Here is a 19,774-nt window from a genome sequence, read left to right as displayed (position 1 = left end):
CTCCTGGAAATCCCTTTGGCATCCAGTGTGCGGGTACTCCTGGAATACCCCGGACCAGTGTGGAATGTCCCGCATCCCTGTGGCATCCAGTGTGCGGGTACTCCTGGAATACCTCATGCTCACTGTTGATCTCAGCTGCAGTGACTGCAGTGCAAGAGGACTGGCGCCGCAGTGGCGCGGACTTGTGAAAAGCAGGGGTACGGCAGACCCTGCGGGTTTCGGGTAGGGGTGAGGGCGGGTCCAGGTCCGGGTGCGCATCTTGCTAGCAACTTTCTAGATCTTTGTCGGCGTCGCCTTAGCTGCTCTGGCCGGGTGCTTGTGAGTTGTTGCACACAACATAGTGTATATTAAGAACAACTACACAATCTAAACCGAATCCTCAAGATGTAAGTCTACAGCAATGGGAAGCATCAAGAAAAGTAAGTCTGGCAACACGGCGCTGGGCGGGACTAAGAAATGGAGAAGAGAGAAATTAACGATTAAAAGCGAAGGGAAGGTGCCTCCTAGACGCGGGGAAAATCACGCAGCTGGCTCCTGATCGAACCAAAATCAGATAAGGCAGACACGAAGAACAATTACCACTTACCCACACCGGCTCCCCTCGAAGAATGAGAATCTTCGGTGCCGGGAGTCGCAGGTCTGCCCCACCGAACCGGGTAAATCGGCGATCTGGCCGGGTCTCCCAAACACCACCGTCACCCCAAGGAATCCAGCACAGCATCCTGAACAAGCGGAATAGGGCCTTCTTCGTCTCCACCACCTCCGCCCTCGAAAGACGGTAGGTGAGTGCCACCCAATCGTCGTAGTACCTCCGAGAAGCAAACGCTGGGTCTTCGCTTTCCCAGTCCCTGTCTGGGAAGTGGCTGTCGAACACCACCATGAGTTCCTCTTCATCGCGAACCACAATCCACTGAACTTCCGTGAAGATGTCCGATAGGCGCAGGTTCTGGAAGATACCCATGTCAGCGTTGGCGAGCTGGGCGGGGGTTAAGGCGCAGAACGAGTCGGAGCTGTGGTTGTTGCGACGCGAAGGGACCTTCGAGGGGATACCAGAGATGATGTCGTTGAGATACTGAACCCACACTTCCTCGCACCACGGCGTCAGGCCGTGCGTGAAGTGGTGTTGAGTGAGGTGCATCGGTGGAATGACGATGTCGAGCCTGTCGGTGGCGTAAGCGTGTTCGTGGTGTTGGTACCATGGTTTGGTGGACTGGGGGGGGAGGCGGAAGGTTCTGCACGAACGAACTTGCTGAACGGCGGCAGTCTCTGTCCTCGCAGCAATGGCTAGCTGGTCAAGGGAGGCTCCCATGACAGCTTCAAGAATGCGGTCGCAGATCATCATCGGCGACTCGACGAATTCTGGAGACCCATCGAGGAATTGTCGAAGGTAGAGGACATTGTACACAGATCGAGGTGCATTGTCGCCTTGCCCGATTCGATCAAAGACGGGGCCACCCAGGCCAGGGGTGTTCGATTGGGAAGTGGGAAGGAAGTAGCGAGCGTCGCCCATCCTCGGAAAACTGATCGCCGCCGTGGTGTCGATGGTGTTGGCAAGAAAGGCGATCCCAGCTGCCAGAAGGAGAGACGGCGCCTGAAGTCGGTTGTAGGGGCTTCTGGTAATCTGCAGCTCCGCAGCCATCCTCATGGCAAGCATGCGGTACGCTAGCATAGGCCTGCCAAAGAGGTTAGAACAAACAAGTGAAACAACGAAGGGAAGGTACACACCATAGCTCCTCCCTTTCTAGGACGAAAATCGCAGTGTCCAAGGCAATGTAGGGCACGTCAATGAGGAAATCCACTGCCTTCCCAATTGCTACCACCCCTTCAACACGAAGACCGACTCCTTCGGTGTACGCAGCAGCTCGGTAGGATTCGAAGGCACGTTCAAGGACCTGAATCGCGCGGCCAGTGAAAACGTCGGTGGGGGTAATGGATTCTGGGCTGGCGACAGCGTGCGTGTGGGAGAGAGACCAATACCGAAGGCCTGTCTGGCCCATCATAGTGTCGCTGAGGCGGACTTCGCAGCCAGCTGCTTGGGAGAGATGGAAGGAGGTGTGGCGAGAGTAGCTGGCTTTGTTGGTGGTCGTGATCGTGTGGGACTGGATGATGTCCACCTTGGCGAGGTGGTAAAGGAGGTCGGAATGTTTCTTGGAATTCCACAGAAAGCACTTCCCACTCGACGAAGCAATGTCCATTCCGACCCCGACGTACCAAGTACCATGCTCCCCGCTAAGAGCAGCTGCGAGAGAGAGCTCGTAGTGACTAAACGCGAGGTTCAGCCAGTCTCGGGAGGTAGCCCTGTCGCGAGCATCGTGCTGCGTCGACCGCGACATGTCTACGACCTCGTGGACAAAGAAAATGTCCCCAGCCCAATGAACGCCGTGATCTTCAAGTGACGCGCGAAGCTGGTCGGTAAAGGTGGAAATGTTGTCGTGAGGGATGGTGATAGGTGAGTCGTCTGCGGTGGCGTGCTCAATACCTAGAGCTGGGTGGATCCCGAGTCGGTAGAGTTCTTCGTACTTGTCCGCGCCGATGTTGGATTCGTCCCCGATAACCGTAGCGAAGCCAGAAAATCCGATATGAAGTCGCGTGCCAGGGCCCCAAGTGCCAATCGGGTGCGTAGCCAGGTGTACCAAGGGCTTCGTTACAACTCTCCCCTGTTTCTGGGCGTCAGTTTCAGTGTGAGCAAGGTAGGAGTAAGTCGCGCACCGAGGGTAATTTTATGTCGAAAAACAGAAATAAGTCCTTCATGGGTTCGTGGTGGTACTCGCCGAGCGGAGCGATGGTCAGGTTTCCCGACACTAACTCGATCTCGGGGCTGGAACCGATAATTGTGGTGTAGTGGCGAGAAAGAGAGAGGGGAGAATCAGACCGGGACAGGGTGGTCCCATCGAGCGTTACTCCGTAGCCGTCGGCAAACTCGGTGCTGAATCCAGAGAGGCAGAACCTCATGAACTTCTCTTCATTGACGTGAACCCAGGCCCGAGCGCGCTTGGCCCATTCGGCGACTGTCGAGTAGCGATTGGTGGGTGGGAGTGCCATTTAGAAGAGGTGAAGCGATCGGGAGTGGTGGGATGGGCAGTGGGACGTCTCAGCTGGGAGTTGGTGGGCGAAGTGAGCAAGGAGCAAGGTTGGAGTTCAAATAGGCAGGGACCCACGGCAAATCCAAAGCCCATTTTCCATTCATAACCGAACGAATCATTCGAGAATTGGTGACACCCTTCCAATCACCTGCTTTCCAGGTGTGTATGAACCCCAAACGGACCCAGCTAGTCCCTATTTTGAGCGAATGAACCCAATCCCCCGGTAAATTCTTCCCTGGTCGCCTGGTCGCATTCGATCCGCCAGCGAAACCGAAGCCTTCATGGCAATTTTGGGTGAAACCGTGCTTGTTTATTGTGCGATGAATACATGAGCTAGCTAGGAAGCGTGCGTCGGTAACAGAAAAATATGCCGTAGTCCCTGCTAGCCAAGAAACCTGTCCACACCAGCGTCCATAGTTGCCTGCACTAATCGACGAGAAATCGAGCTGGATCGCAGCGGTGATGCAGGGGGCACGATGGCGTAGTTGTGAGAGGCGAGGAAAGACCGAGCGGGAGAGGTGTTAGGGACGCCTAAGGTGGTGGAATCGGGAGCCGTGGGTTGGGAAGAGCGTCTGGTAGTCGGGAGACGCATCCCAAAAATACGATCGAGAGTCGGGAGTTAGGAAAAGAGCAGGCTGGTCCTTGGAGAGTCGAGGTGCAGCCTTTAAAGCACTCTAACAAGGTCAGTACATGTCTGGACGGTGAAGACTTCGTTTCTCACCTGTTCTGAGGGTTCTGAAGCTCGGTCAGACGTGAGCTAGGGAACGAGGAGACTCGAGAGGTGGACTTCCAAACTCCGATCGGCGGAGCAGCATCCATCCCATTCGGAGTTCTAATGTGCTCGAACTCTACCTTCCACCATCTTCATCGGCCATCGCGATGGTATCCGGAGAAACGGCGCGCATTACTCGGTCTAAGTAAGTACTCCAGTCCTCTGTTACCTTTTGATTTAGCTGATAAGGCGTAGATCTGCAGGAACAAGGCTTATTCGTCTGCCGTCACCGCAAGCACCGTCTCGAACGACGCGATCCCGAAAACCCAAAGTCGAGACTTCAGCGACGCGACCAAAATCTACGAGAAAGGGAAAGCGGGTGGTAAAGGATGAATCAGACTCAGATGGGGACTATTTGGGTGCGGCGCGCGCTCCCCGACGCCCGGTGGTCATGATTGCAGAAGAGGTACGCTCCGCCGTCTTACCTTGCTTCCTCCCAAAATAAAGTCGTGCACTTCGCTTTTTTTCGCAGCCTATTAAATATGTCACTCCTCCTAGCGAATCTGAAGAGGAGAGGCACGAGGTCTACCTCAGTACCAGAGTCTCGGACGAGGATCTCTCGGGAGATTTGGACGATGGGGTAGGAGACGATGAACCGGCACCAGTCCCAGTCCCCAGCGACCCCACCGCGCTTCTCCAAATGCTGCGATCGACCGTCCTTACAGCCTCTCAGGGCGTCATCACGACCTATGACGAGCTGCTCGAAAGAGTCAAGGCGGCATTCGAGGAAGAAAAGAGGCTCATCAATTTGCAGCTTACCGTCGTCAGCGAAACTTACCTCGCCAGAATCAAAGCCATGGAAGCCGGGCGAGCCACCCTCATGGATATTTTGCGAAGAGAGCACCCCGACCTCCTCTCGGAACCATCCCCACCGACCACTGCGCCAGGTGCCCACACTACCACCACCTCGAACTCTACCCTTCGCTCGACCACGCGCGCTTCGAACAGGAAGGCGTCTTCCTCCACCGCCCGCCCCAACGCTCGACCTTCGTCTAGCAAGGTCGTCGAAAAGACCTGATTCCCCTAGCACCTGCGCACTCCACCTTCCCGCCCGCCTACTCACCACCGCACATCGGACCGACCGCGCGATCTGCTGGATCTGCTTGCTCTTCCTTTTGCTCCCTTTTATCCCGGCACCCTTTTAGACTACAATTACACGCTCTCGATACCCTCCGTTCGCTGCACATTTTTATCTCCACCGCATATTGGACATTTTTGGCACACTGGACGTTTTTGGCGCCCGCGTATATTGGAACCATCGCGCACCTGCACTGTACTTCTTGCTATTCAATGTATTTTTATTTCTTGCGCTCCTACCGACTTTTGGCCTAAGACCTTGGTGGCTCACCGCTGCCAGAGACCGAGGTGCGGCGACCTGAGAGGCTGCCAACTACGAGTGCCGCGCAGACCATCTGACCACTTCGACTAGGCTAGCAGGTGCTCGCGCCGGGCTTGGCGGCGCTCCGATTCCACCGGTTTCGCGCTTGTGATCGCATCACGGCGGATCAAGCGTTCAGATAAAATCAGCGCGCCTCCCTAGCGAAACTCCTTCCGCGCGCCACGTCGAGCCCAACTCTGCTGCTCTCCTCGATGCCATGTTGACTCGGCTTTGGCTAGTCATCAGAATCGAGTGAAGAAAGCAGGCGCAGGTCCGATTAGAGTGCCCTGGATTCCCTCTTCCCACCCAACACAAATGCGACCGCCACCAGCACCACCACTCCCGCCGCCACCAGCACCGGCGCCCAACCCCCCCTCTCCCTCAAACCATCTTCCTTTTTCTCTCCAAGTAGCCAGGTCCCGCAACCGGCGCAAGCTGGTAGTCGAGGGCGGAGTCGCCAAAGCCAAAACCGCCGGCCAGCGCAAGTTCAAAGCCAAAGCGGCTGCCTGGCGTTCTCTTCTCGCCAGCGAGGTCGAAGCTCGGGCCTCCACCTACCTGCCACTCATCCAGACCGCGACCCCCGAATCCACCAGGCAACTGGAGGAGCTCTTCGCGGCGTTCTTCGCGGCGAACTCCCACCACCTCACCCCACCCCTCGACGCCCTCTCCTTCGCTTTCCGCGTCCTTAAAGAAAGCAAGAACGACCTCCCTCCAGCGTTTTCGCTGGCTTTCGAAGCCCGGCACTCCAACCAGCTAGCGAGGCGGAATTCCAAGAAAACGATGGGCAGGGACCACGTTTTCCTTTACAAAAGCCCCGCTCGCCTCGACCACTTCCGACTCACCGTGTCCACCTTCTACCTCCGCCGCCTCCCTAAAGGTCAAGAATATCCACCGAAGGGGTGCTTCGTTGCGGAAGGAGTATCAACCCAAACCAGCTGGGCTACGTATATCAAGAACATCGAGAAGCCCGACAAGCGCTCGAAACGAAAGCCCGTCCACCTGCTCGGCAAACTTCAAATCAAGCTAGAGATTCCGGCTGGCGTTAGCTGCATTGTCCGCGACGAAGAAACGGGGGAGGTTGTGTTCTCTGTCGTTCGGAACCTCTCTGGACTCCCCTCGATGCTCACGTTTGCTAAGGAGGTCGTCGAGCAGGCAGTCTCTGAGCGCAGAAGCATTCGGGTGAGTCGGCTTGCAATTCGCGCTCAAACCTTCATTGACTTTCTCATGTTAGCTTGAAGACGCTGGATCCCTCGTTATGTTTGGCTACTCGGCGGGGTCGAGGAGAAAGCCGGCGTTCGCGTGGGTCAAAAACCTCTTGTGCAAGCGCACCGACACCACCGAATTTAACCGCAAGGCCTCCACTATCCTCGGCTACGCCTGGCTCAGGATGAGAGCTTTCCACCCAGACCCAGTCATCAAGGACTTCGTCCGGTTCTTCAACCGCTACAACATCCCTCGCCTCGATCCCAACTGGCCAGCGTCTGCAAGCGATCGTGGACCCATCTTCCTCCCTCCTGGGTGCGGTGGCTTCGTTTACGAAGACGCTGAGAGTGCCCCCGGTTGTGCTGTGTTTGCTGAGCGCTACGCTCGAGCCGTCCACCGCGAAACACAGCCCCACGAGTGGGCTCTCTCGTGGACGACTCTCCGGACAGGAAGCGACCTGCGGGGCGGTAATTTCGTTGTCTCTTCCTACGGGCTCTTCGTCCACGCCTCTGAGGATTCGTCTATGGCTTGGAAGCCCGCCGACTGGCACACTACCACCCTTGGCACGTTCGAACCGACTTTCGACATCCCTGGCCACGAGGACGAGACATTCAACCAGCAAGGTATTTCGTTCGTCACTTCGCCTCGAGTTAAGACCACCTACCTGAAGTGGAAGGCCGCGAGTGGGTGCACTGGGTTTGAGCGCGTTCAAGCTGCTATTCGCGAACTGGAGGACGAAGCTGGGGCTGTTGGGGAGATTTACGAGTAGACTACATTAATGATAATCTTGCCATGTAATTACACTTGTCCGTAATCTGAACTCGCTTTCTCGTCCATATCAGCTCTCTTAACTTCGCGATTCTTCCCTAAAGAAGTCGAATTCCTCAATTGAAAGAAGTAAGTCGGTGCGTCTAGGCGAACGGAAAATTACAGAGCACCCCAAGCCTCAACGCGATTGCCGCACTAGCCCATTACTCGGAGTAAGTACACTGCCTGTGCTAGGATGCAATTGAACGCTCACCCAGGTCGGTTTCCCTCTAGGAACTACGAGGATCTTTGGAGCAGGCTGGGTCGGGTCCGCTCCTGGAGGCCTCTTGAACGTGCTGGGAGTCGCTCGAGTTTCCCAAATGCGATCCGCTTTCGCAAGGGGAACCCAGCGAAGCTTCTTGAAGAGTCCCCATAGCTCTCCGCGAGCTGCTTCGGCAGCTTCAGGCGTTAGGCGCTCCGTCATCTCAACCCAGCTGGGGTAGTACCGAGTCTTGCTGTAATTCTGAGTCTTTCCAATCTTCCTTAAACCCCTGGGTGGCCACAAACGGTCGAAGACCTCCCTCCACTCCTTGTCGTCCTTCGCGTGGCGCCACTGGACATCTTCGAAGGTATCCGAGAGGTTGAGGTTTCTAAACTGCTCTGCTGTGATCCTGGTGCGCTCCTCCTCATTGAGTACCGTGTAAGGCCCGTGGTTCATCCCATTCTTCGCAGTAGCAGTTCGGTTGGGCATGGTTCCGGCGAAGTCGACGAACGACTGGTTCCACAGCTGGCCCAGCGCCAAGTCAAGACCCTTATCCAGAGGGTCTTCGCTTTCGAACTCGTCGCTGGCGTCTTTCTCGATGTCGGAGCCGTCGTCGGTGTCTGGAGGTTGGATTTGGAATCCAGCGTCTTCGAGTCCGAACGTGGGGATCGGTGCTGCTGCTGGAGCAAGTGGCTGCTTTCTGCGGTTAGCGACTCGAAGTGGATTTCTTGGGACTGCGATGTTGGACGCAAGGATATCTTCGAGAAGTTCGCGGCGAGTCTGACCAAACATAAGCTTGAATGCATTGTCGGTCAGGACAATGCGCCGCCATTCGAACCGAGGGACTGGGGGTGGAGGGCTTCGAAGAGGTCGAGTAAACAGAGCTCCAAATGGAGCATGAGGAACAAGGTCGGACGCTCGGGGGACGGTCGACAGTTCGTGCGCGATCTCTTCATCGTCGGAATTGCTGCTGACTGGATGGCGAAGTCGGCTGGCCTCTCTTTCTCGCCCCACCCGCTCGGATGACGCAGCGAGCACCGCTACTTCGCTTTCAGAGTCCTCAGACTCGTCCGAGTCGACTGGCGAATTGCTCTCGCGGGGCTCGAGAGATATGGGAAATGGGAGGTGGTGCTCGAAGATGGATGATCGCTCAGCGAGAGGGAAAATTGCAGCCATGACTTCTCGCGACGCTGGCCGGGTGTCTATGGTCGAGTGAATACTGTTGGTGAGAAGAATAACGGCGGCTGCGAGAAGGAGAGCTGGTTCTTCAGTCCGAAGCCGTGGCGCGCCTGCGAGTTGCCACTCGTACAGGAGCTTTAGAGATAGAATTCGGTACGCTTTAAACCCCCTAGTTCACAAGCGGTTAGTCCCCGTGCGAGGAAAGAGGATCGTTGAACGCACCACCAAGCCCAACAGCTAAACCCGAAGGCCCCCAAAAACAAAATGTCGGGGTCGATCGCAACCATAAAGGTTGCTCCGTAGCGAATAGGCACTCGACCTTCCATTCTGAGATTGGACGGAGAGTCTTCAGCGCACCGCCGGTACACCCCATAAGCTCCGTCAAAAAAGCTGAGTGCCTTGCCGTGGGTGACCTGGTACCCGCTGATGTGCTTCCCAAAATGACCCTTCTCAGGCTGGTACGTGTGGGCCTTGTCCGTGTGGTAAGCCTGCCAGTAGTGAAGGTCGTACGATCCTCGTTGTGAAGGCCCTGGTGTGACTCGAAAGCCCGCGACTGCGGTGAGGTGGGAAGCCAAATCGACGTAGTATTTCCCGCTGGACAGTTGAGTTATCGACTTTGCTGTTTCCAGGGGAATGCCACCGACTTGGTTAAGGATTAACGCGTGGGTTTTGCGATCCCAGGCGAGGCAAGTCGTGCCATCCCCGGCGGCAACCTCCACTCCAATATCCAAGTACCAATCGCCGTGGCGACCCGAGAGGAGGCGGTTGAGGTCGAGGTGGTTACTGGCCAGCGTCTTCTCCAAAGCCTGTAGAGCGAGGTGATGGTCTTGGGCTGAGTGGTAAGTCGAGTCTTTGATTCCCCGGATCTCGTGCATGAAGAAGAAATCCTGCGCCCACTCCACCTTATTCTCCGCCAGCGTCTCCCGAAGAACATCGCTGAACTGCTCGACAACAAAATCGGGGATCTTGCGGCTGGACAAGGCGAGTGTGCCGTTCGCCATCCTAGCTCGAAACAGCTCGGTTTTCCGTGAAGCTGGGAGGTTTGATGCGCGACTCTCCATGAGGTTTCGCAAGACTGGCCGGATCCCAAGCTCGTAAAGCTCTGCCTGGCACTTTACGGACAAGGCCCAAGGGGGGCTGGTAGGGGTCTCTCGAGGAGCGTTGGGAAACATCAGGCGAATGAGGGTATGTGTACCGAATTTACCGACCCCGACGTTTGGTATCTTGTGAAGATCGACATTTCTGATGCTTCCCTGGGTGCGCAGATCAGTCTCGCGGCTCGGTTCTGCAGGGTGAGCGACTCACCTGACTGTCCCAAACGTCGTATGTGAGTTTCACATTCCTCTTCAGGGTATCCTGGTACCGCGGAATAGGAAAAATGGTTAGGTCCGCATCTCGAAGCTCGATTCTGGTGCTTAAACCGATGATGGAGTCGATGTCGCGCGTGCAGGTAAGTTCGATGTCCTCTTGCTGAGATAGGTGGTTCAAGTACGGGTCGATGGAAGTTTGGCGTCCGTCGCGCTCGTCGAGCCCAGATAAAGCGAACTGAGTGAACTTGAACGAGTCCCCATCAGGAAGATTCAAAAGTTCACCAGCGGTGTGGCAGAACTCCTCGAGGGAGTATGATGTCACTTCAGGGTCTTCAGCGCTCGACATTGGCAGTGACGTGGAAAAGGAATTGGATGAGGTGAGAGAGGTGAAGTGAGAATGACCCGACTTCCACAGGCAGGTGCGCTGGGTGTTCAAAAGGGACTTGGGCAATACCGCACCGCGCGGCAGAAGTGATGAACGATTTTGACTCGATTTCGTTCTACTCGTGTTCATGAGTTGGACCCGCCAAAGACCCATAAGGATGGATGAATGTAATCACATAGTCACCAGGTCTTTCTGCGTCGGTTTCGAATGACCTGAGTCGCCATAATTAGCCAGGTTCGATATGGACAAGGGAGATATCCTTCAAAGCCTCCCGATTCGACTGGAGTCCGCCGGCATTTGTGATACCCGATACCACCGGAGCCTGAGACGATGAATCAAGTTTTCCCTATCTGGTTTAACCCGAAATTCGTATTCTATCCTTAGACCACGTTCCCCCACTAGAGTCTCGGTTCCCGAGTCAAACTTCCATCCACAAATGTCATTGGAACGCCGACTTGAGAAAGGTACGTCCATCGACCGGTCTTGGGTACTTCTATTTGACTGAGAACGCCTCTAGACATTCATACATTTCATTTTGATTTTCACGACTGCCATTCCTAGGGGGACGTAACAGGTCACAGGCTCGGGGATCGTATATCGAAGTGCTGCTCATGAAACGTGGTCCATTCTTCAGTCGAGTCTACTCATATCTAAACTAGGCAAGCCTTGGATTTCTGCTCCCTTTTAACTTGAACGTTCGCTCACTGTGGCTCCTCGTATTTCTCTCCCGCCAATCTCCTATTCGTTCACGTCATTCGGGTGAGTCGAGTTCAACTTCTTTCGTCGCTCCGTCGCTCACGCCCTTTGGAGATGCCCACTCATACTCCCGCTAGCGCTCTCGTCATATGCTTCACGGCGGCGAAGGGTGCACCTTGGAACTACCCCAAGTGGCAAGAGCTAACCGGCGTCTACCATGGTTTATTTCCTGAAGACGACAAGCACCTTCCCATCGGGTGGACTCGACGCGACGCCGACAACGTTCGATCATACTTTACGCAGTTCAGCTCGTATCAGAAGGACGAACAAAGGCTCAAGTTCGCAGTCGTTCGCACCAAAGCGGGTCAGGATCCCATACCAGGTCGCGCATTCTTTCGCGACTGGGTTACGTCTCTGATCTCCGCCGTTTGGATGCTGTACACCCGCATCTCAAACATTCTCGATGAAGCCAATATCCACCCACTCCAAATCATGGTCGCTGCTGACAACACCGACAAGTGGCCCATGAGCAGCTACTACATCCCCATGGTCATCGACAAAGTCGGACTCGAGCTCTTCGGTCCTGAAGCTCTAGGTCCGACTGGACTTCTCCCAGACGAACTCCGCGCAGTTGTCGGCATTTTTATCCAGCGCACCTGGGTCGTCGTCAAGCGTTCGTCGATGAGGAAGATTAAGAATTTGAAGGCCTACGAAATGGATGCCGAGCGCGCTCTTGAAGGTGAGTTCTCGACCTCTCTTTCCCTCCCTCCTAGATGCTAAAAGCGTCCTTGCCAGCTCTTTCGGAGGCCTCGGTCACACCGGCAAGGGTCAAGAAGACGCTTAGGACCGTGTCAAGATTCAAGGAACTTGTCGATCTCTGCGGTACCTCATCGGCGCGCTCGAAGGTCAAGATCATGAACCAGAAGATGGACGAATTCATTGCGGAGCTCCACACGCAAGTTGCTCCGAAGTCTAAGGTGGATCAGAAGAAGACTGGTACGTGTGCTTTGCCATCTCTTCAGGTTTTCGCGCTCACCGTTGAACGCTGAACCTTCTCCAGTTCCTCCAAAGTTCGCTTCGTCCAAGTCCCTCGCCCAGCTTGCCACTGCCAACGACGTGGCCGAACTTCTCGACCTTTACGACTCCCTGTTCGGAGAAGGTACCGATTCAGCGCCCGAGCTCGCTGGTGGGTCCCTTGCTGGGGTGCGATTTGGGGAACCTGTAGACGGAGCAGACCCTGGTGTTGAGGTAGAATCGGGAATGTCAGGAAGCCAGCTCTTTCACAACCTCGATTTTGACGGCGGCACCCCCTTCTTGTTCAACAAGCAACGCCATCGCGACGGACTAAGCCCCTGGGAGACCGACTTCGACAAACTCAAGATCGACAACCCATCCGCCCTCGAACCTCTCAAGCTCCACTGGCATCAGGGCGCTGGCGTGCACAGCGTCATTCGCCATATCTTCCACAAGGACCCATCCCCAGCTCATCCATCCGGAATTCTTCTCGCAGACGACGTTGGCATCGGCAAAACCATCCAGTCCGCTGCAACCATCGCCTTTCTCGCTAATCTCGCTCTGCGCCAAGAGCGAGGCCTGACTTTACCTCCCATTATCCGTGAGTATCTTTCCTCGCATGCGGTGGACAGTGCTAACCCTTACTTCTCGAAGGTGATTTTCCCCACCTGAAGGATTTCGCTACCCTCCCTGCCCTCCCTCACCTCATCCTAGTCCCACCAACCCTCTTGGGCCAATGGGAACACGAACTGAAATGTTATTTTCGCCCCAAGTCCGTAGAAATTCTCGTTTATGGGCGCAACGCTTCGGAGTCGGGGAGCTTTTGGAGTGCGGGTGGCCCTTTCCAGTCCTCGAAGCACCACCCCGCCCATAAAATAATATTGGCTTCTCAAACGGTACATCCACCCTCCATCCACTTCACCTCACTGCCAGCCGCTTACATCCCTCGCTAGACTGTCCAGCGCGAGTTTCGATCTCTCTACTCGGGTAACCGCCCCCCCAAATCGCTGCCCTGGGTTACCCCCGACAAGCTGCCGGGATACGCGTCAGCCGCCGGCTCCACACTTTTTGGTCGCCAGTACCTTACCGTCGTCTTCGATGAGGCTCAAGGTGCTCGCAACACGGGTCAGAAGCATTCCTCAGCGCTCCAGATTCTAGAGCAAGCCCAAGTCCGATTGGTCCTCACAGCCACTCCACTTCAGACGTCAACCAAGGTGAGCTGGCCTGGCCCTGCCGCAAGTGTTCCAACTTACGCCATGTGGCTAGGATATCTCAGCCATGGGGCGCATGGTTGGAATCCCACACTTCTTTCAAAGGGAGGCGTACGAAGAAGAAAGGGCAGATGCGAATGCTCTTCGCCGAGCGAAACTCGAGCGAACTGAAGATTTCGACGAGGAAGATGGCGACGACCCCGTTCGCAGTCTCCAAATCGTAATTTCCGCCCGCCTCCAAGCCAAGTTCCAAGGTCTTCTCATCAAGAGAGCTCCCGACAGCCTGGATTTCGAGGGAAAGCCACTTATCGCCCTTCCACCGCTTCGGGTGATCCACGGGCTTGTTAAATTGACTGAAAGAGAGCGAGAGCTTATCGAAGAAGTCACAGAGCACGGACTCGAGAGGTGTGTTGCTTTCGCCACTTCATCCGCATTGGCGCTCACCTCTTTCGCAGTGCCTCTATCGCCAACAGTCGCAACATTACCTCCAGCAGCTTTTACCTCGCCCACCGCCAGACCGTCACCTTCGCTCGGGAGGACCCAAACGAATCTATACCCGAATTCGAAACCCTTGAAGCCTGGGAGGAACGGAAGTCCACGAAGATCGATACCGTCGTCAAAGTTGCGAAGTGGCTCACCTCGCGAGACGACGCCCCTATCCCGGAATTCCACGAGGGAGAAGTCATATATCCGGACCCACCCGCTTCCTCGACGTTCACCCGCAACAGGAAGGTTCTTGTTTACCAAGAGTTCCCCTCGTTTACCGGCCTTGTACGCAACGTAAGTTCTCTGGTTAGGATTTGCCATGGCCTTCGGCACTCACTTGCCCGCAGATTTTCCGCCTTCACGGCGTCAAAGTGCTCGCTATCGACGGTGCGACCCCCATCGACCAGCGCTCATCGATTGTCGCAACGTTCAACACCGACCCTGAGTACCGCGTTCTCATCTTCTCCAAAGTGGGTGCCACTGGCCTCAACTTGACTCGAGCCAATGTCGTCCTCTTCCTTGTAAGTGCTCGAATTGCTTCACTCCCTCTTCCGCTTCGCTAAGTCTTTCTCCCAGGACCAACCTTGGTCTGCTCAAGACGAGCGCCAAATCATCGGTCGGGCTTACCGCCAGCGACAGACCCGCGAGGTCACCGTCATCCATATTTTGGCCGAAGACACAGCTGATATCACCCTCTCGCTGCTCGCAAGAGGGAAGAAGGACATGCTAGACGCTTTTCTTAACCTCAACACCGAAGTTTCTCGCAGTCAGTTATGATGTATCCTCTGCACAACTTGCTGCTGACGTCCACCCAATCAGATCTCTCGCGCGCGATTACGGGCGAGTTCATCGTCGCCCCCGAAGACACCAACGACGCCGACATTCAAATCGATGGCGACGAAGACTCCAGGCGACCAAAGAAGAAATCGTGCAAGAAGAAGCTCAAGAGTTCTGGTGCAGATCCCGCCAAATCAAGTTCGAAGGTCACCGATGAAAGTGACTCCAGCCAACGCAAGAAGAAGAAGAGAAAACCGAAGAGTTCCAGTGTGGTCGTCGACGACGACGGAGACGGTGGTGATGGTGGCGGCGCTTCCACCACCGACGGTGCAGCTACAACCACGGATCTCTCGATGGACGCCTCTTCTGAATACCTCACTGACCTCTCCCTGTCCATTCCACCCCTCACTGCCAGCGGTACGCGTCCGATTCTCTTTGCTCCGCCACCACCTGCACTAACCTGATTCATATTTCACCAGAACCCGAAGACGAAGCAACCAAAGCTCCTCTCGTGGACTACCCAAGCTCCCCCGAGCATCGTGCCGCCCCTTCATTTGGCGAAGAACCGGCGGTGGACGATATCGGTGCCCCTCCACTCGCGCCTCAACGTCTTGAAGGACCATCCTCTCCGCCCACTCGCAAGCGCGACAGAATCGTTTCTCGCACCGCCGCCTCTCCTGGTAGGCTCCCTTCCCCATTCTACGTTTCCGCGCGTCTTTCTCATCTGTACAAGCCTCTCAGTCGCCGAGCTCTAGCTCCCCTCCCAAGCCTAAGAAGCGAGCGAAGGTGTCTAGTGGTGGCAGTCCTTCAACTGGAAAGGGCGACTTTGAGCGGCGCACCAATTTCTTCAAGCTTCCAAATGCCCCAGTCACCCACAAGTACCGTACTGGCGCACCAGATCGCCCTCTTCTTCAATCTTCACCAACGAACCCGTTCATTTCTCCCCCCATCGCCGAGAACCCCGGCAAAGCTCAACCTCGCTCACTGCCCCCCGCACCACCTGCGAATGCAGGGGCTGAACCCAGTGGACAAGGCCACCCGAGCAAACACAACCCTCGTGAGTCCGTCTCTTTGACGAAAGCTACCCCTCCTCACGATACGCTTCGCAGACATTCCACTGAGTCGCAGAGCAGCCCCGATGATTCGCAGTGCATTCTCATCGCCGTCGCTTCCTCCAGTAACGCCCCCTGCGCTCCCTAACCCTGGCTTGTCCCACCCCCACAAGCCTCGCAAGAAAGCCACGAGGGACTGAGCGCGCCCCAGTAAACAGTACGACCCGGGCTTGCTGCAAGTTGATGCTGCTACTGCTTTTTGTCTACCACTTCCAACTTGTATGCCACTCTCAATAATCATATCTTCTTTTCCCATTCAGCCCTTTACTTCCCGGAACCAGGGAGATGAATTGATTACCATAAGTTCCACAAGAAAACATTTTATTTTTGTATACATCTCGCAAAAGAACAACATTGTTTGTGCTATGTGCAATCAATCGGTGCTGCTGGGGGAAAGTCGAAGGAGCCACTGCGATTCGGCGAGCGTTACCGTTCAAAATTATGAGGTTTTGTGCAATCGTCGGGAGGCATACGTGCGAGAAGGCCGAAGGGATGGGTGAACGAGGGTGGTTACGGCGCTGGTTTTGATGAGCGAGCGCGCCTCCCCAAACATCTTCGCGGTCTTGGCCAGGGCGTCGTTTCCCAATGACATCGCGTGCCGACGGTCAAGATCGATGAGCTCCTTTCGCTTTCGGTACTCCCTTTCCAGATTTTTGAGTTGCGATTGGAGGTCGGCCTTCTTCCGTTCATATTCATCGGTGTTCGCAGACTGGAGCTGTGCGAAGTATTTGTCGTTGTTCTTGATCGTGTCCATGAACGCGATCTGGAGCGACCTCGACACCTCGTTGCTTTGCTTGTAGGTGGTCCTGTAGATGTCGAGGGCCTGGTGCGAAGCTGGACTGACGCTGTGGTCCTGGATCCCGGCGAGAGCAGTGCCAATGGAGTAGCCGACACCACTCGTAACGTACCAGTTGACGCTCGTAGGAGTTAGAGGTCGTCCAGGGTCCCCTCGCGCTCGACTCCCCAACCCCTCCACCTGCACTCCAACCTCCATCCTTCCACTGGGCTCTTCCCGCTCTTCCCTAACCCTCCCATGGCTCGTATTCCTCGTCTCTGTGAAATCGTCGACCTCCGATGCCATCCCACCTTCCTCCTTGACCCTCACGTCGCAACACTTCTCATTCGATCGAGAATCCAGCACCGGTTTTGGGGGCGGTAGGTCGTTTGTAGGCGACGATACTCGAGAGCTCGTCGATGCAGGAATGTTGGGTGGCTGGGGGCTTCTCGACAATGGGTGTTGTGGAATCGTCGAGCTGGGTGGTTGGCTCTTCGCAGGCGTCAAGTTTCCAGGATCCACCGCCGCCAGGGATTCGCGATTCCTCGGTAGCTGAGGTGGCTGAGCGGTCGATCCAGCCAGGCTCAGGCTCGAGCTCTACCGCGACGTCGTCATCGGGCAATCGAAGGAAGAAGTAAACACGGAAACTCACTTGTAAGCCGAATAAAACGCTCCTGACATCAACTTCGACCAAAGGAAAATCCCCGACCAGGCTTATCGCGGGTGGAGGAGGGTCAACTTTCTCGCCAATCGTTTCCACCACCTTCAGGTCGAACCCCGTCATTCGATTGCCATGCTTTATCGCCGTGGGTTAATACCTCATTCTGACGCCCACAGAAAAGGTTGAGCTCACCGTGACTGGTCGTACGCGTTCCTCGGCAACCAGGGGTTCCTTTTTGGGCTCCGAAATCTCCAAAATACTTCTCCCTGCCCCCGCCAGAATGCCATCACCAAGTGTTCCCGGTCTTCTGACGCCGTCGGCTTCGGCAGCTCGACGTCTCGGGGGAACGGGAGAATCGGTGAGCTTGATGCGTTTCGAACCCCGGCTCAATGATGGTCCTGGTGCTTCTTGTGGTGCAGATCTCTTCTTAGGGGATGGTCGCGTCGGTAGGGGTGGTCGCGTCGGTAGGGGTGGTCGCGTCGGTAGGGTTGGTCGCGTCGGTAGGGTTGGTCGCGTCGGTAGGGGTGGTCGCGTCGGTAGGGGTGGTCGCGTCGGTAGGGGTGGTCGCGTCGGTAGGGGTGGTCGCGTCGGTAGGGGTGGTGGAAGGATTTGACTCCGCTTTGGAGCCTCGGTGCGAGCATCCGATCTTCGCGGCGATTGTGAGGATTCCACTGAACTGGTCGCTCAAAATCAGCAACACCCCACCTGCAGATACAGTAAACTCTTACCTTTCATCCGAATCCCCAATTCCAGGAGACATAGAGGGTTCCTTCAGAGTAGTCCAGGTAGACATGGTGTTTGGCCGAATTGAAGGTTCGATCCCCAGCGCCCACGACTGATGAGTCGGAGTTTTAATTCACTTGATTCCTTTCACCCTCTCCCCACCACACCCGCACGCTTCATTGTAGGCGATAGTGTGCCTACCAGGTGCCAGTGCTGGCCACATATCGATATCTCAGCTATGGATACAGTACCTGAGGCCTGGTACGTCCGAAACCCCCTTGAAAGTCTGGAATCATCTCACATCGTTAGGTGCGCAGGCTCTAGAACCGAGACTTGGACATTCCTACTCGCGCTTCAGCTTTAACATGTCCACTCCATGACTGCACTGTCCTCGGACGTTGAGCGTTGAACGCTTCGGTATACACCTGTAAACCGCTCGCCTCGGTCGAGGAACTCCAGAGAGATAGCATTGCCCACTTCACTCCCAGGTCAGTCGTCTGCAATCGCCTTCGCCTCTTTTCTGTCACTTAGGGCCCCCTTTTCAGGTAAACAATCGTTTTCAAGAGCACCTCGCATACACTCGTTCTCCAATGTGGCCCACCTCTTCCTATTCACCTCGCGACCACCCTCATATTCGTCTCGACCACGACCATCGGTCCATCCGACTCAATCCTCGCTATTCACTATCCGCCACCCAAGCACCTCACTGGGCCCGGACGTTTCACTTGAATATCGCGTCCGAAACCACTCGTTCCAACCAAGGAGACGTTTCGTCTACCTTGCCATCGCGGGATAGGTGAGTAGCCCCGAATGGCCATCGTATGTCTACTGCAACCCACGGGTCCACTTTCTAGGTGAATGCGGACAACGACCAGATATCCAAGATCAACAACGCTTCCAAAACGCCGCGACAACCTCGCCAAACGATCCCTCGACCTGCCGCCCAAGCTGACCCATGGACCTGGCTCACCTCTTCCGATTCACATTTGCCTGGGGGCACGGGGAGGTGCACGTTTGAACTTCCTAGTGAGGATCAGCTCAGGTATCAGCGAATCCACCTGTAGGTTTCGTCTCTGACCTCGCGGCGGTATGCTGAATCGTGTGCAGGATGTGCGGTCACCACGTCTTCAGGCCAGTCATTCCAAAAACCGGACAAGGGGGTTCCTGAGGAGATCGCCAAGGAGAGCAGCCAGACGTCTGTCGGGACCATGCCCGATGGCGTCGTGTCGTTGCTCAGCGTCGACTACAATCCTGGTATGCAGCGCCCGCTTGGCGGGGTTCCACTTCCTCGTGTCGTCGCACTAACGTGAACTTGAGGACATAGCTCGCCATTCACGGAATGATCACCCCTCAATTCTCCTCCGAAAAAACACCTTCCACAAGTCGTCCGCACGCCCGTCGATGATGTCAAGGCTGTCAATGACGCCGCTGAGATTGAAGACTTCAGGCAGTCCCATATATGGAATGGAGCTCTCGCTCGATACTTTCGCGTGCCTCGAGGAGAGGGGGCGACTACCTCCTCCGACTGGGACAAGAGTGGTATTCCCGATAAACCTCTCGTGCGCTGGGCTGACGATGACATCCAGTCATTATTCCCTGCTCTCCTGATCCTCAGGATTTCCCGCTCGCAAGTCTCGGAGACTTCGGATGCCAGTACCGCGCCTTGCTGATCGCGACGTGAGCCTGCGCCAAAGGTCTTGAACTCACCATCGAACTTCAAGACCCTTTGGCTTCTCCGCCGCTCCAGGGTTGTCTCGCACCCTAATGGGTACTCGATGTACCCCAGCTAAAGTAAGTTTCCGAATTTGTTCCTTTTTACTGACATTTCTGTAGTCTGCAGCGACGATCTTTCCCATATGGCTTTTTCGATCCAATAGGTTCTCCTCGACGCGTTTTCGACCACCTCGCAACCTGGAGGTACCAGAGCACCCCGGCAACCAGCTGCTACTCGACTTCTACGTTCCGCCCTCGGTTGAAATTTTCGCTGTATCGTTAGTTTT

The 19,774-nt window shown here is 55.6% G+C and overlaps 8 protein-coding genes across 8 annotated transcripts; 4 read left to right on the top strand and 4 right to left on the bottom strand.

The window, feature by feature from the left end:
* Positions 1 to 519: 519 nt before the first annotated feature.
* On the bottom strand, positions 520 to 3,042 carry CC1G_12781 (hypothetical protein; the record flags this gene model as incomplete). Its single annotated transcript, XM_001841409.1, has 4 exons — positions 520 to 534; positions 587 to 1,673; positions 1,726 to 2,657; positions 2,710 to 3,042. The coding sequence occupies 4 exons, from the start codon at positions 3,040 to 3,042 to the stop codon at positions 520 to 522; spliced, it is 2,367 nt and encodes a 788-aa protein (XP_001841461.1).
* Positions 3,043 to 3,465: 423 nt separating this feature from the next.
* Positions 3,466 to 3,675, bottom strand: CC1G_12780 (hypothetical protein; the record flags this gene model as incomplete). Its single annotated transcript, XM_001841408.1, has 1 exon — positions 3,466 to 3,675. The coding sequence occupies one exon, from the start codon at positions 3,673 to 3,675 to the stop codon at positions 3,466 to 3,468; it is 210 nt and encodes a 69-aa protein (XP_001841460.1).
* Positions 3,676 to 3,962: 287 nt separating this feature from the next.
* On the top strand, positions 3,963 to 4,873 carry CC1G_12779 (hypothetical protein; the record flags this gene model as incomplete). The annotated part of the gene is made up of 3 exons (XM_001841407.2): positions 3,963 to 4,000; positions 4,051 to 4,261; positions 4,328 to 4,873. 3 exons carry the CDS (start codon positions 3,963 to 3,965, stop codon positions 4,871 to 4,873), a joined length of 795 nt encoding a protein of 264 aa, XP_001841459.2.
* Positions 4,874 to 5,548: 675 nt separating this feature from the next.
* On the top strand, positions 5,549 to 7,205 carry CC1G_12778 (hypothetical protein; the record flags this gene model as incomplete). Its single annotated transcript, XM_001841406.1, has 2 exons — positions 5,549 to 6,412; positions 6,465 to 7,205. The coding sequence occupies 2 exons, from the start codon at positions 5,549 to 5,551 to the stop codon at positions 7,203 to 7,205; spliced, it is 1,605 nt and encodes a 534-aa protein (XP_001841458.1).
* Positions 7,206 to 7,363: 158 nt separating this feature from the next.
* CC1G_12777 (hypothetical protein) lies at positions 7,364 to 10,280 on the bottom strand (the record flags this gene model as incomplete). The annotated part of the gene is made up of 4 exons (XM_001841405.1): positions 7,364 to 7,399; positions 7,458 to 8,793; positions 8,847 to 9,877; positions 9,930 to 10,280. 4 exons carry the CDS (start codon positions 10,278 to 10,280, stop codon positions 7,364 to 7,366), a joined length of 2,754 nt encoding a protein of 917 aa, XP_001841457.1.
* An 849-nt stretch (positions 10,281 to 11,129) lies between these two features.
* Positions 11,130 to 15,755, top strand: CC1G_12776 (hypothetical protein; the record flags this gene model as incomplete). The annotated part of the gene is made up of 13 exons (XM_001841404.1): positions 11,130 to 11,754; positions 11,811 to 12,011; positions 12,076 to 12,630; positions 12,684 to 12,925; positions 12,983 to 13,243; positions 13,296 to 13,645; positions 13,696 to 14,020; positions 14,074 to 14,247; positions 14,303 to 14,492; positions 14,546 to 14,920; positions 14,983 to 15,183; positions 15,237 to 15,560; positions 15,613 to 15,755. The coding sequence occupies 13 exons, from the start codon at positions 11,130 to 11,132 to the stop codon at positions 15,753 to 15,755; spliced, it is 3,966 nt and encodes a 1,321-aa protein (XP_001841456.1).
* Positions 15,756 to 16,054: 299 nt separating this feature from the next.
* On the bottom strand, positions 16,055 to 17,844 carry CC1G_15809 (hypothetical protein; the record flags this gene model as incomplete). The annotated part of the gene is made up of 4 exons (XM_002909987.1): positions 16,055 to 16,987; positions 17,043 to 17,186; positions 17,244 to 17,727; positions 17,780 to 17,844. 4 exons carry the CDS (start codon positions 17,842 to 17,844, stop codon positions 16,055 to 16,057), a joined length of 1,626 nt encoding a protein of 541 aa, XP_002910033.1.
* Positions 17,845 to 18,584: 740 nt separating this feature from the next.
* Positions 18,585 to 19,444, top strand: CC1G_12773 (hypothetical protein; the record flags this gene model as incomplete). The annotated part of the gene is made up of 4 exons (XM_001841401.2): positions 18,585 to 18,593; positions 18,629 to 18,800; positions 18,882 to 19,028; positions 19,158 to 19,444. The coding sequence occupies 4 exons, from the start codon at positions 18,585 to 18,587 to the stop codon at positions 19,442 to 19,444; spliced, it is 615 nt and encodes a 204-aa protein (XP_001841453.2).
* Between the last annotated feature and the right edge of the window lie 330 nt (positions 19,445 to 19,774).

The sequence above is a fragment of the Coprinopsis cinerea genome (assembly GCF_000182895.1).
Source record: "Coprinopsis cinerea okayama7#130 chromosome Unknown cont3.16, whole genome shotgun sequence".
Lineage (NCBI taxonomy): Eukaryota > Fungi > Basidiomycota > Agaricomycetes > Agaricales > Psathyrellaceae > Coprinopsis > Coprinopsis cinerea.
This window is presented reverse-complemented; position numbering and strand designations above follow the sequence as displayed.